Source organism: Cinclus cinclus, chromosome 26 (assembly GCF_963662255.1).
Source record: "Cinclus cinclus chromosome 26, bCinCin1.1, whole genome shotgun sequence".
Classification (NCBI taxonomy): Eukaryota; Metazoa; Chordata; class Aves; order Passeriformes; family Cinclidae; genus Cinclus; species Cinclus cinclus.
This window is the reverse complement of record NC_085071.1, coordinates 6,680,980-6,695,096: the sequence shown is the minus strand read 5'-3', so window position 1 is coordinate 6,695,096 and position 14,117 is coordinate 6,680,980. Positions and strand designations below refer to the sequence as shown.

At 50.6% G+C, this 14,117-nt stretch overlaps 2 protein-coding genes across 2 annotated transcripts; both read right to left on the bottom strand.

The window, feature by feature from the left end:
- Positions 1–633: 633 nt before the first annotated feature.
- SH3BGRL3 (SH3 domain binding glutamate rich protein like 3) lies at positions 634–2,437 on the bottom strand. Its single transcript, XM_062509009.1, is given in 4 exon segments — positions 634–1,504; positions 1,804–1,971; positions 2,251–2,355; positions 2,357–2,437. Coding segments are annotated over 4 exon segments (420 nt in total). The 3' UTR covers positions 634–1,438.
- Positions 2,438–3,963: 1,526 nt separating this feature from the next.
- Positions 3,964–13,099, bottom strand: CEP85 (centrosomal protein 85). The gene is made up of 13 exons (XM_062508981.1): positions 13,041–13,099; positions 12,338–12,490; positions 9,756–10,459; positions 8,990–9,123; positions 8,093–8,210; positions 7,575–7,760; positions 7,062–7,214; positions 6,806–6,960; positions 6,471–6,591; positions 5,996–6,046; positions 5,803–5,910; positions 5,023–5,251; positions 3,964–4,745 (listed from the first exon to the last, which is right to left on the bottom strand). Exons 1-13 carry the CDS (start codon positions 13,093–13,095, stop codon positions 4,582–4,584), a joined length of 2,331 nt encoding a protein of 776 aa, XP_062364965.1. The 5' UTR covers positions 13,096–13,099; the 3' UTR covers positions 3,964–4,581.
- Between the last annotated feature and the right edge of the window lie 1,018 nt (positions 13,100–14,117).

The following is a 14,117-nucleotide window of genomic DNA, read 5'->3' as shown; positions in this document are numbered from 1 at the left end:
TTTGCAGAGACCCAGCCCTCACTAAAGGCTCCCAGTAAAACCCTTTCTTTCAGCTGCAATTTCCACTTCCTTTAGATTTCAAAGGCACTGTTGCTGTGGAAGCTCAGGGTGCCCAGAGCTCCTCCCAGACCCCTCTGACCAGAGCTGCACAACTCAAACACAAGAAGCAAACACAGCTGCTTCCACAGCTCCCCATATGAGCAGTGACTCAACCCACACAGCTCTCCCTCAGCTTCCTTTTTTCCACCTGCCGTAGATCCAGGAGCAGCTGTTTCCCCTGCCCCTCTGTATCCTGGTCTAGGCAATCTTTGTGCCAAGGGTTTGTTTTGCACTCCCACATCTGGCTGAGGCTGTCCCTGCCCCGGGCTGCCCCTGTCACCACACAGAGGAGAGGAATGCTCTGGTACCTGTCACTACTGCGCTGTAGGACATTCAGACACGGCCTGGGAGCCTTTGATTAGCAGCAGCAATCTAAGGTGTTAAGATCTTTGTGTCAGGCTGCAGCAGCACGTACAACTCACTCAGCTTCTCAGCTGGAAATGACTCACAATCACAGGTAGGGTGATGTTTAACCTGTAGCCAAAATAAAACCGAATTTAAAAGAAATGCAAGAGTAGCGCCGTGAAAGGTACAGTAACATTTAATAGCATCTCAGAAGACAACACTGGTTATAAACTTGCTTTTTGGCAGGAAAACAAAATGCACTTGGTCCAGGATTGCAAAAAAGCCAACTCAAAGAGGAAAGATTGGACAGCTGGAACATCAGCTGTTCTGGGGCAGCCCTGAGCCATTAATGCTCACAAGGGAGCCTGGTCAGGGTGGAGGGTGGCCAGAGCAGCACAGATCCCACTTCCAGCCCCACCCATTCCCCCAGAAAGCTCCACCGTGGTGGGCACTAAGACCCCCAGTTCTGTGCAGTATTTTTGCATTAAGTTAAGACAAAACAAAAAACTTTACTTAGTTGCCATAATCTCTGCAGTTGAGATGAAAGAGTGAGGAAAAACATGAAAAGAAAAGGAAGTGAGGCAGCAGAATTTACAATTTTAACAGCAACTGGGAGAAGTGGGAAGTACCATACAGCCCTAAGCCCTTCCCTACCAAGGCAGAGGAGGGGGCTGAGGGCCAGGGGCACCTCTCACAGCCCCGGAGGCTTTGCTGTTTACAGAGGCACTGGAAGCTGCCGTGAGCCAGGCCCAGCTCTGCTCACAGGCCAAGCACAGAGAGCGTCACACTTTCTTTGGATCCCTCTGAGATGATCTCGGGGTTAGGCGGGAGGGAGCCGGAGGCAGCTGCAATGAGGAGTTTTGGTCATGGGTTTTTCCCTGTGCTGGGATACACACGGTGCCAGGACAGCGCTGACACCCGGCAGGTGGAGGTGGTCAGAGATGAGGGAGCTCAGGAATGCAGGTAGAGTCCAGGATGGGAGGGGAAGCAGGGCTCAGGCCAGCTTCAGGAACTCCTGCAGAGTGTTTTGTTCCACAGCTTCCACAAAGAGCTCGTAATCCTGCAGGGAAACGCCACATGGTCACTCATGAGGCAGGAGGGTCCCTGAGCCCATGGCACAAACTGGTTCACAGTCCTGGCACCAGTGGGTTGTGCCAAGCATGACTGGACAAAGTGGAGTGCTACCCAAAGCCCCTGCCTGGGTTCTTTTTCTCCCAAGGCGAGCAGCTGTGACTCTAGGCAGCACCTCATCCCTGCACCTCACAAGAAATAACTTACAAAGCACCTCAAATATCCGCAGCAAAGCCAAGGCAGGACATCACCCACCACCCTAGCCCAGGGTGCCAAGCCCAGCCTCACCCCGCAGTACTGGTCCCCGTTGACGATCTGGGGTGGGATGGCTTTGGGGTTGCCTGCCTTGGCCCTCATCTCCTCCCGGAGAGCGTTGTCCTGGGAGATGTCCACCAGCTCGTACTTGATGTTCTTCCCATCAAGGATTCGGGTTACTTCGCTCTGTTGGGATTTGATCTGGAACCCGGGTGGGAAAGGCAGGTTATGGGGAGATGGAGAAGAGCCCTAAGGGTGGGCACACACCCAGCCTGCCAGCCAGGCTCAGCACAGTGCCCACCCCGCCTGGAGGGTGGGTTTGGGGACAGATGTGGACGGTACAGCGCGAGCAGGGGAGGGGACACCAAGGATGGGGTGGGGGGTGGGGGGGGGGGGAAGATTTCGCTGCTCCAAGGAAGAAAGACACCCACCCCAGGAAAAGGAACCCCGGAGCTCCCAGCCCTGCCCGCCGGCGCTCACCTCCCGGGAGCCGGTCACCGAGGTGCTGTAGACCTTGAGGGTGCTCATGGTGCGATCGCGGCCGCTCCCAGCGTTCAGCCCGGCCGAGGGAGGCAGGGACGGACGGAGGGATGGAGGGAGGAGCGGCAGCCCCGCCGCCGCCCGGCATGTGACTGCGGGGGCCAATGGGGCCAGCGGGAACGGGCATGCGGCTTCGGCAGGGCCACCGCCCCGGCGGCACCGGGGAGCCACCGGCACCGCTCCCACCGGGCACCGGCAGCATTCCCCGGAGCGCGTCCCTTCCTCCCTCCCTGCCCAGGCAGGAGAGCGTCGCACGAGTGGGTCAGAGCAGCTTTATTTGATACTGCAAACACTCGGTACAAACAAGCGCTGAGACGGAGGCTGGTACATAGACAGTGAGTCCAACGGGACCGGGCACGACACGGGACACCGAGGAAGGAGGGACAGCGAGGGACACTGTCCTGTCGCCCTGGCCTGGGATGTTCTGTAACAAAGTGCTCAAGATTTCCCCTGCAACAGCAGCAAACAGCACCTGGGATCCCCCTCTGGGCTAGAGGGGCTCAGGCGTGCACGAGGATAAGCAGAGGACGTGTGCCCATGGAGGGGACACAGGACATGGGCAGCCCAGCTGCTGGGACAGGGCCAGGCAGCAGCTGAGGTGGTTTTAGCCACGATAATCTCATCTCAGAATCACCTCTGCAGGGGCAGAGGGCAAACCTGTCCCCTCACAGCACCCAGGAATGAGATCTTGCACCCTTAAAGCAAAGGGGAGAAGGAGATGGTGCCCAAAGCCCCTAAGAACCTGCAGGAACCAGCAGGATTCAAAAATAGCCCTGGAAATGTGTTTTTGCTCAGTACGCAGCACCAGCAGCCTGGGGACAGACACAGCCAGGAACAGAACACCCAGGGAGAGCAGGACAGACAGACAGACACTGCCAGGCACACACTGCTGCGTGCTCCCCGTGCAGGACAAACCAACCAGTTCCTTGCCACCATCCCCCCATGGTGGCCAAACACTCAGAACAAAACAGATTTGGTCTTAAAATTTTAACACAAAAGAATAACAAAAGCATTTCTGCCAAACCCAGGGCTTACAGCCCCAGTGAGAACCAAGAGCAGCCAAACAGCACAAATGTCAGCAGGATTTTTCCCTGCCATAACTCGGTATCTTGCTCTTAAGATGAAAACCAAAGTCGCACCCTCGGACTCAGTACTGTAAAGGTGTCACTGGGGTTAGGGAGGGATGTGGTACAGTGAAACTGATCCCACAATGATTCATTCAGAAATCCCATCACTTGCAGAGGAGCAGGGAAGGAGGGACAGGGTTGTGACAAAGCCCAAGTGGCCACTGCCTTGCAGGAAGAGCTCCCTGTGTCACCCTCTCCACAGCAGGACCAGTATGGCTTTCTCCCAGTAAAGCAGAGGTGTGTCCCCATGGGCACAGAGGCTCTTGAAGGGACACTTGGGGCTCCCCAGGATTGTTTGTGATGGCTCTAAAAGGCTGTGAGATGGAAGAGCAGCTCCTCACCTGCCAGTGGAAGCATTAGGCACAGAGCAGAGTGGGGGGCAGAGGGTTCTTCCATCTCATTAAGGCACTTCAGCATCAATCCACTTCCTCTGCAGTCTGAACCACAGCCCACTCCCAGTGCTATTTAAGGGGACAAAAAGGCTTAAGGCTTCTGGAGTAACAGTGCCCAGGGGAGTTTCCAGAGTCTTTTAGTGTTGCTTTATTCCTCAATTCATGCTGGCTGCTAAAAGACACTGGTAGCATTTACCTGAGGAAAGCAGGTTCCGCTCTATCAATCCAAGGCAGTAGCACCTCAGTGTAAATGCCAGCAGTGTAACATGCACACCTGCCTGCCTGTGGAATCCAGATAGCCCACAAACACTCAGATAGCCCTCTGGTCCCACTGGTCACACGGGACCTGCACAGGGAGGTTACCAGCAAGACCAGGGCATAAAATCACAGCTAAAAGGAAATGTAAGTGTCACATTTGCATGTTCAGCATTTGACATGCCTGGAAGGCAAGTCAGAATTCATCTCCCAGCATCAGAGACCACAGCAGCTCCAGCAAACACAGTATAAAACACATTCCACAAGATCAAAGCTACTGCAAAGCCTGACACTGAAGCCCTGAATTATCCTAGTTAGCCAGTCAGCAGCTGAACACTCTGGCAACAAACCCCCTGATTCCTCTCAGATGAGACAAGTCACACATCCCGTACCCGAGCAGAGGGATGATAAAGTGCTGAATAGGTTTAGGGTTGTAGGAGCACAAGACTCCTGAGAGTTTCAAGTCTTCATTCCCTGTCTTACTTTGGGAGTGTTCTTTACTGGGTGATGCAGTTGTCTCCCATGTCCTGAGCATATCTGTCAGATATTGCAGTCCTCAACTCCTCCACCTCTTTGTGAAGCTGTTTTACCTCCACCAGTTTCTTGGCCAGTCCTTCAGGGCTCAGCAGGTCATCCTTCTCCTTCACAGGGTACTGCACAGCTGTGGGGTCAGAGAAGGGAGTTTCCTCACATGCAGTTCTCAGCAAGCATCACACACATTTGAAAGTCAGCCAGAAAAACCAAATCGCATTTGCAAAAGAGGTTCTACTTAACATTCAGTTATTATGACATGCACCTTTGAAGTAAGCCAACCACAGAAAGAGCAGTCAGAAGCCCAGAAAGAGAACTTTCCATGCTCTGTGTGTGTTACTTAATTCTGCCACAGCACAGGAAGGGAAGGGTTTGTTCTGCCATCGCTCAAAAGGAAACGTACTTACAGTGAATGCCCAGGAGCAGAGAGAGGTTGGGGTCTTTGCCCTGAGCCCTCTGGGTGACGATGCTGTAGACAGACTGTAAATCCTGCAGGCAGCTGGCCAGCTCCCCGTGCAGCTGCTGGGCCAGGCAGGCAGTGTCAGCAGGCAGGGGCTGGGCTGTCAGCTGCGCCTGCCGGAGCCGCTCCTGCAGCGTCAGGTTCTTCTCAATCAGGTCCTGGTTCTGCACGGACAGCTGGACACACGGACACGCCGTGTCAGCGGGCACCCGGGGCAGCACTGCCACCCTTAACGCACCTGCTCTGAGGTGGGAGCACTGAGGGCAGGAGTTGGTTTGCATCCAGCCCTCCAGGCCGTGGCCAGAGGAGCCAGTGTCACTCCCAGATGGGGACTGGATCAAACGAGAAGTGCCCCGTGAAACTGCACTGTCCCTGCCCAGGCCAGAGCACTGAAAGCTTCCAGCAGCTCGTGCACCCCAGCAGTGGCTGTGCCTTGCCTCCAGGGCTGCCCCTGTGAGTGGATTCTGCCCGGGCCTTCAGCCGAGGCTGTGCTTGCGCTCCTGTTCTGCTGCCCCCAGCTGGCTCCTCCATCCCATCCCCATGAAATTCCCGAGGCACAACCTGCTTCTCCTGCTATCCAGCAGGGTACAGCTCCTTTCACAGCCCTGACAGGACAACTGACTAGCAGGAAGCAGGAGAGATCGAGCTTCTGACTAAATTCAGGGCCTTGCTAGAAGACAATCCATTCATTCAGTGCCACACCCGGGCACTCCAGACACTCCCTGACCTCTTTCACAGCAGCCCGGAGCTGCTGCAGAGCATTTTCCCTTCTCATCGCCTCCTCTTTCAGAGCTTGGCTTGTCCCCTCTTCCTGGGCCACCTGTTCCTCCAGGTTCTGGAACAGACCATGTGAACACAGTAAGTCTAACTAATTTCACAGCATATTATCATGTCCTGGGACCCTCCCTGTCACTTCTCACCTTGACTTGCAAGGATAACTGCTCCATCTTCTTCTGCTTTTTGTCCACAATCTGGAATTAAAAGCAGAGGCATCAGAACTGGCCACACAGATCCAGTAATGCCACCAGGAATTCTCCTTCAGTAGGACAGCATCTCCTCTCCTTCTCTTTCCTGTCCACTTACTGCTCTAATAACAGATGCTCTTAGAAGTGGACTTAGACAAAAGGCACCATTAGATTTATCAGCTAAAACCAGACCAGAGATACTGTATTCTTGTGGTTTTCCTCTCCCCTCTTCTGCAGCTTCTCCCCAGCATTACTGGAAAAATCTGTGGTTATCACATCAAGAACAGCTTTTAGAACCTTGCAGCCTGGAATTCCAGGAACAGCTGCTTCAGTACAATCGTGTCTTTAAAAGTCCCTGATTTCATCTGAGTGCCTGGTGTGAGTCAGTGGAAAGAAAAATGTGTGATTCCTGCCTGGGACAGCCCCTTACCTTCCTGAGGCAGTCACACTCCTTCTTCAGAGAGTCATGCTCCATTTGCTGCCTCTCCCCATCCTGGCCAAGGGGTCCTCTCTCTGTATCCTTTGCATACTGCTGCAACTTGTCCTGCAAGCTGCAATTAGCAGAACACCACGGGGAAAAAAAAAATTATTTACAATTTCTCCCTTACTTTAAGGAGGGAGACAATATGAGGAGTGGAATTAATTTCCTATCAAATGTCAGTACTGCCCTGTTTGTATCCCAGTCCACACCTGCCAGGGCTGTGCACCACCCTCCTTAGGCAGCAATTCCTGCAGGGCCAAGATGAAGCTGATCCCTGACTCTACCTGTGCACAGTGGACAGAAGCTCCATCTCCTTGTGCTTTCGGGTTTCCAGCTGCTGCTCTTGCTCCCTGAAAGCAGCCTGGACATCTCCAAGCTCTGTTTCCAGTGCCAGCACTGTTTCCTGCAGGGCAGCAGTCTTCAGCTCAGATTCCTTCAGCTGCAACAAAAGAGGAGTAAATGTAAACTTAAGTAAACTACAGAAAAGTCACCTGAGCAAGTATGTGAAGAGCCACCATTGCAACTCAGAGGAAGTTTTACCTTCTGACTCTGTTTCTGGTGGTCCTCAAGGGTTGGAAGATCAGCCAGGTATCGTTCCAGGGTCTCTATTCTCTGCTGTCTCTCTCTATTTTGTTCAGATTCCTTCTGGCATTTCTTTTTAAGGTTATTAATGTGCTTGTCTCTTCCCTTTATCTGCAGGGACAGTCACAGACAAGTTTAGTTTATTTAATTTCTTATTTATTCTTCAGTCTTCTGCAAGCCCACTCATTTAGCTTTTTGCACACCACACAATGCCAAAATACAAGATCCCCTTAAATCGTTTCTGCTCATTTAGCTAAAGACAGGCATTTTTTTGGTTAAAAGAGGAGCCACTGAAATGCTTCTAACTGCAGGAGGAAAGGCTTTTGCTTGTAAGCCATAGTCTACAACGAGATGAGAAAACACCTGCAATTAGAGACTGCCACAGAAAAGTTTCACCTCAGCACTACTACATCTCCAGAGCAACAGGATCATACCCTTTCTTCCTGTTTCTTTAGCTCAACAGGATCATACCCTTTCTTCCTGTTTCTTTAGCTCCTCTGCATGTTTCTGCACCGTTTCCTTCAGTGACTCCCGGACCAGCTTCACATCCACCTCTGCAGCAGCCAGCTTCCTCTCCAGCTCAATGTTCTCCTTACTGAGGGACTCAGTCTTCTCTGTGAACTGTGCTCGGAGGAACATGTTCTCCCGCTGCAGCTCCTGCAGGCAGAGACAGCCCCTCAATCTAGGGGGTTACAAACAGTCCCAGGGCTGTGTCCTCATCCTTCCCCATTCCCAAACATCCCTCAGCCCATCTGACACACTCTGAATTAGCACCTGGCACTGCTGCCAGGTGTGGGCATCACCAGCACATTTTGAATCCAACCGAAGGGCCTCAAGGCTGGAAATCCCAGGGGGCATAGAGGTGATGGTAACTCCACACAGGGGATAATTTATAATTTCATTGTGCACAGTCCTGCTCAGCAAACACCTCAGCAGCAGTGGCAGGGCCATTGGATCCAGCACCTATTTCTCACTGACACCTGCTGTACCTGCATCCTCAGCATGTAGACATCTCCATAGGAGGCTGGGCAGCCCAGCAGGGCACTGTGAACCTGCAGCTCACTCTCCCGGACCTTCTGCTCCAGCTGGGAAATGTGCTGCCTTTGTCTGTAACAAAACAGGCAATTCACTGCTCTCAAACATAGAGAGCAGCAGCACAACACAAACGGTGCCACCACAGCACTGCTGCTCCACACAGGGACAAGCAGAGGAGAAACAGAACTCTGCAACTCAGAGCTCACCTGCAGAGGAATAAAGGTAAACATTTAGACATTTTTACAGTTCTTATTAACTTTTCTTCCCTTCCTTCCCTTCAAAACCCTTTCCCCAACCATGATTACAGATAAAACACACAAGCCTTGCATATTTTGGAGGATCCAGCTTAAGGAAGATAACTCGAAATAAGGAAGAAAAAGTATTAACAGTCCAGATGCTGAAGGTACTTAACACTAGGACTTACTTTTTGAAAAAGTTTGTACACCACTAGCCTTAGATAAGAGAAATGTTGTTTGCCAGCCCAAAGTCACAAAACCCAAATTTAAAATAATGGTCTCACAGAGCTCCCAGAGAGTCCTTAGGCAAAAGAGGCAGATATTCTGACATTCCAGATAATCATGACCATGAACAGAAATCTCTATCGCTTATAAAACACAGAAAACCAGAACTAAAATTAATTTATTGGAGCCCTCCAGGATCAATGCCCTAATTCCAAGAAGGAGAGAAGAGCCCAGGTTCTTCTCTAAGGTCCTTATATTGTTCTTTGCAACAAAACAGGATCAACAGGGAAAAAGGAACTCTGAGAAATGAGCTTCCTTGGCACTTTTGAAACCTTTCCTTTCCAAATAGAAATGGAGTTTTAAAACCACGTATCAGTATCAAAGCCTCACCTGTCAATGAGGAGCTCCTTCTCCTTGAGCAGGTTTTCATTGGAGTTCAGGATATTGATCCACTGAGCTGGGTCAGGTGCAGGCAGGGATGGGGAGAACATCGAGGAATGGGGGCAGGTACCTCCATTTTGTAACTGCAAGAGGAGACAGAACAAGGAGGGAAGGTCTGTGCCCCACAGAGGCAATTGCAACACTGCTGGAGCTATTTTGCACACTGTGTGCTCATCTGCATGCCAGGGCACGGCTATTTCAGTCTTTGTTGATGTCCAAGAACAAGAAACTTTGCCCAAGCACAACTGGAGATTAACAAATAATTTTAGATCACTCTGCTAGCTCGCTGGAAACAATTTGTCTCCATTAGGGTACAGTTGGTGGGAGGTGGTAAACAAACTCTTTCCACCTAATACACTGGAGTTAGTTTCATGCATTTTTTCCAAAATAATCTTTAAAAAAACCCTAGCTACAAAATAAAGCTATTCTAGACACTGTTTAAAACTTCTTGGCATGCTTTTTCTTCACAGTTTCTATCATTTCAGCTCTCGATGTGGCAGGTGGTGTAACACAATCCAGGGCTGCTCTGCACACGCAGCGTGTCAAATGATACCTGTGACACCACAAGCTGTAAAAACAGACCACTAGGAGACTTTCTGGTGTCACTCAGGGAGAAGCACGAGACATTTTTCCCCTGGCTCATTTGTCTGGGACAACAATTCCTGACTAAAGAGACAGGAAAGGGTTTCAAATTCGCACAGTCACAGCTGCCTACCTGCATCTGCTCCACCTGCAGCCTCACTTTGTCCAGCTGCTGTTTCCAGGCACTGAGCTCACAGACTCCCTGGTGGGGGTGCAGTGTGCAGCCTTCCTGCATCCACACTCGGGCTGGGGGAGCCACTACAGGTTTTGAATAGAAATTGTTGGCCTGGAGTCCTGCTGGCATCAGCCTGCTCCCTCTGGGCCACGTCCCGTCCCGGGGCTCGCCGGCTCCGTTGCTCCCCGGTGCCTGTTTGCTCTCTGGCAGCACTTTGTAATGGTCCTTCCCTGCCTCAGAGCTTGGGTTGAACTTCTGGCACCTGTGCAGAGGGTCAGTGCACAGACTGTCCAGAAAGAGAGACTGGTTAAGGGTCTGCTCGATGGCAGGGGTGTCAAACTTCCAGGCATCTTCTGTCCTGTGCTCAGCAGCAGGAGGCCAGGAGTGCTCACAGCCGTTGTGCCCTGAAGCCCTGCGGAGACGCAGGAGGTCCCTGGGTGGCACCTGAGAGGACTTCCCAGAGTTAAAGTCCCCGTTCCTGGTGAGCCCTGGGTGCTCAGGGGCAGAGGCTGGCACGGCAGGCTTTGCAGAGGCCTGGTCCCCTGCAGGGCACAGCTTGGAGGGAGAGGCACCCAGCGTGGAAGGCATTACGTGTGCTGTTGGAATGGTCACCTGGGTCTTGATGGGATGGAATGAAGAACTGCTGCTGGAATTGCAGAAGTCTGGGGGGAAGAAGAGTGATATTCTTAAGTACAGTCCTGCAAATACAATCCTCCAGTGAGCTTTCCAAAATGATTTTTAAACCAGTTCTTTTCCCACTGAACATGTCCTCCTTAGCAGCAGCATGACTCAGGCACACCTGTGCTCCCCCTCACCACAAGCTGCAGCAACCTGCTGACCTTTCCCTACCACCACAGCAAGAATCTGAGCTTAATCCATATTTTTAATCCTTGTTTTTAAGCTACTCTAGTATAACCTTGAATCAATAATGTTATCTTCCTCTAGGTTTAGAAATCAAGTCCCTGATGGCAAATAAAGAGGGTGAGACTTACTGAGTTGAACACTGAGCCCGTGATCCTGCTCTGCCCGTCCTGCAGCTCAGCGACTCCAAAGTGTGAGCAGAGCTAACAGGAGCCTCCCCTGAGCCCATGGTGAGCCTCCAACATCGCTGACCCCCAGGATCTGACCTTCCAGCTCTTCCAGGACACCACGGCACGAGCCTGTCCTAGAGCTGGAGCAATGGCTCTCACCTACAGCCACAGGAAGTGAGACAGAGCTCCTGTCCTGCCAGCGGGGCACCAAACCTGGCTGCAGGGAACTTGGGGTTATTCTTAGCAACTCTCAGATTTCAATACAGCAACAGCCAGGGCTGAGAAAGGCAAACAGCAAAGTGCCCGTTCCCACTCCTTGTACTGAGACGTTCTGTGTCGCAGAAATTCCAGGTTTCTCCCAGGAACACACACTTGATTTCCTCATGGCTTTGGCCAAAAGCCCATCTCCACGTGATGCTCCAAACAAGTCACCCTCCCACCTGTTTGTACCCTCCAAGCACTGCTACAACAATGAATAAACACTAGTTTGAACACAGCCCAAATCAGACTCTGAAAAGACCAAAACCACGCTACAGGAGAGCTGTCACAATAAAGGCACTCGATGCTTTCATCAAAAATGAGCAGTGAGGGCAGAAAATCTCTCAGCCACTGCTTGGCTGTGCCTGGGGACTCCAGAGAACACCATGCTAACGGGCAGCTGCAAGCACATTCACCTTGGCAAAGAGAAGAGACAGCACCATTTCCTTTTACAGCCCCTAAATTTATCCCCTGGTGTCACTGAGTTCCCTGACCAGCATGTCCTGTGTGGCTGCTGCAATCAGTTCCTTGGGTGTGCTGAGGGTCCTCACAACAACATTTCTGACTAATGTACTGAGCTCAGCGTGCCTCAGCAGCAGCCAGGGCTGCAGGTCACCCTCGGCTCTTACAACATGGCTGTGACATCACCCGTGCTCACAAGGGCCACTTCCCAAAGGGAAATCATCTTCCCTGTCCCCACCTGCCAAATGGGTGTTTTATTATCCTGAGAGAGGCTTGATGGAACAGGTTAACACGTGCTTTCCAACAGCCAGACCTGCTAAAGCCTCCCTCTCACTGGTACATTATTAAGATTTACAGCTCATTCCAAAGGCTCCCTGGAACACACAGAACACCACAAAACCCCTCATTACTGAGAAGAGAATAAATGAAGATTAAAAAAACAGGTGGAAAGGACTGCTGGGACCAGAAATTTCACAGTGTGCCTCAGCTGAAGGCCAGGCTGCAGAGTTCTCAGCTCTAACACTGCAGAGCCAAACACTTCTGCACAAAGGCACCTATGAACTATTTCCTTAATCTTTTTTGAAATTCACACAGCAGACTTGCTGATAGACCTCTAATTGGACAACAAGAACCAGCAAGCCACCAAAGTGGCTTTTAGACAGTTGAAAGCACTGTAGTGAGGCAATAACCAAGCTCAAGGAAACAGCCAGCCCCCTCCTCACTCAGTTACATTCCAGACATCTGGATTTGAAATAGTTTCAGACATTCTGACCCAGAGGTGCCCATCACCTTCGGTGCTGTCTGAGCAGGAGGTGCCAATGCCCCCATCCCCACTCTCAGCCACGCTGGGACAGCGGCTGAGGCAGCTCTGGGACTTCACAGTCAGCATTGGTGTCTTCCACTCAGCCTCCAAGAACTTGCTCTTCTGACAGGTGCTGGGGTCTGGAGAATAAAAACAGGGGTATTTATGCTTTAATTAAGCCACATGTAATTATGAGTGCTTCCAAACTCCAAACTAGTCCTTGCTTCGCTCCCTGTGTTCCTGTTAAAATAATACATTTTGCAAAAGGAAATGGCAGGAAGCACAGGGAAGTCAAATAATATCAACAGGAGACTGAAAAACGAACTTGGTAAGGAAGTGAGAATGCAGAAGCTGTAAATTATATTCCCATTGATTAGTTTGGTCATGTTACAGCCAGCTGGTGCTCTGACTGAAAAGAGCAGCAGCATGGCAAAACTGGGCAAGTTAAAGAGGTATTTTTGCATTAACTCTAAAGAACTCTCCCAGATTCATCAGCTACCAGCTTAAGGGACAAATTCCTTATCAAATGATTGCTGAGAAAGCACGCAGGGGGTAGAAAATAAGACTTTTTTGAACAAGAAAACTTCTGGTAGAGAATCCTCTGAGGGCCACGTGTCTCCTCAGAGAAACTGAAACAGGATCCAACAGCAGCAAGGCTTTGGAGAAAGGACTGAAAAGGACTGTCCTTACCCAATGGATTCTTCTGCAGGAGCCTCAGCTCTGAATCTCTCTCAAGAGCAGCCATCTCATCTGAGAACTGGATAAATGAATAAAAATCTTATTTTAAGTGAGTATAATCCACACCCTGTTCCCACGAACCAAACAAAGGGTACACACACACACCAGCTACTCATCAGAGCAACACAGCACTTAATATTTAATTAGCTTCTTCTCCCAATAATTTAAAGTGCAGCAACACTTTAAAAGAAAAAAACTTGTAGGTTTTCTTTATGCCTGAGAAAGGAGAATTCCTGTTTGCACCGTTCTCCAGGTATTGAGCAGCACTTTTCAGCTGTTATCCCCAAGGCAGTATTTACAGAGCACCCATCACCATGGTACCTGCACACTGCATCTGTGTCTACAGAGACTAAAAGTTTCTCTTTAAAAGTCTTATCTCTCAACCAGATCATTTCTGCCCTCTGTAGAGGTCACTGAGCAATTACATGGGGAAAAAAGTCCTTCAAAAATCAGCCCTTCTGTGCCATGAATAGCAATCTTTACCTGCCCAGATTTGGGCTAATTTAGCTATTTCTCTGAGTGCTTCAGACAGTGAATTTCCTGTCTCTGATAATGCAAGTACAATTAACATCTACACAGTGGAAATTCAAGGCCTCTACAAACCCATACTGAATCATCAATCCGCAGCTGTTACAGATTTCTGTTAAACTGATTCAAAGAGCTCAGGGAATACATCAATTCCTAAAAAACATTCATATACACAGATGTAACAAGCTAGGGGGAAACATTGGGAATACAACAGGATAATGAACCAGAAACAGCATTTTGCTTAGCAAAGAAATGAAACGCTTCTACAAAAATGTAGTGATAATTCTGGTTAATTCAGGTATAATTAATTTAGGCAAATACGCCTAATTCTAGGTGAATTTCTGACGGGCTGAAGGTCCCGGTCCTTGAGGGTAGGGTGGGGGGACAGATCCTGAGGAGTCATCCCCTGACGGTCTAGGGGTTCCATTCATCAGCGCCTGACCCAAACACGGCGGGGGAGGAGGCGTCGGTCCCTGAAGATTCCTGAGGGGCTTGGGGGGG

Excerpts from the sequence above, each read along its gene's own strand:
- CEP85 (XM_062508981.1), bottom strand. The coding sequence starts at position 13,095 with ATGGCTGCTCTTGAGAGAGATTCAGAGCTGAGGCTCCTGCAGAAGAAT. Across the intron at positions 6,047-6,470 it reads AGTGTGACTGCCTCAGGAAG|ATTGTGGACAAAAAGCAGAA; the intron begins GTAAGGGGCTGT and ends TTTTAATTCCAG. Across the intron at positions 4,746-5,022 it reads TCTGCTCCTGGGCATTCACT|CTGTGCAGTACCCTGTGAAG; the intron begins GTAAGTACGTTT and ends CTGACCCCACAG.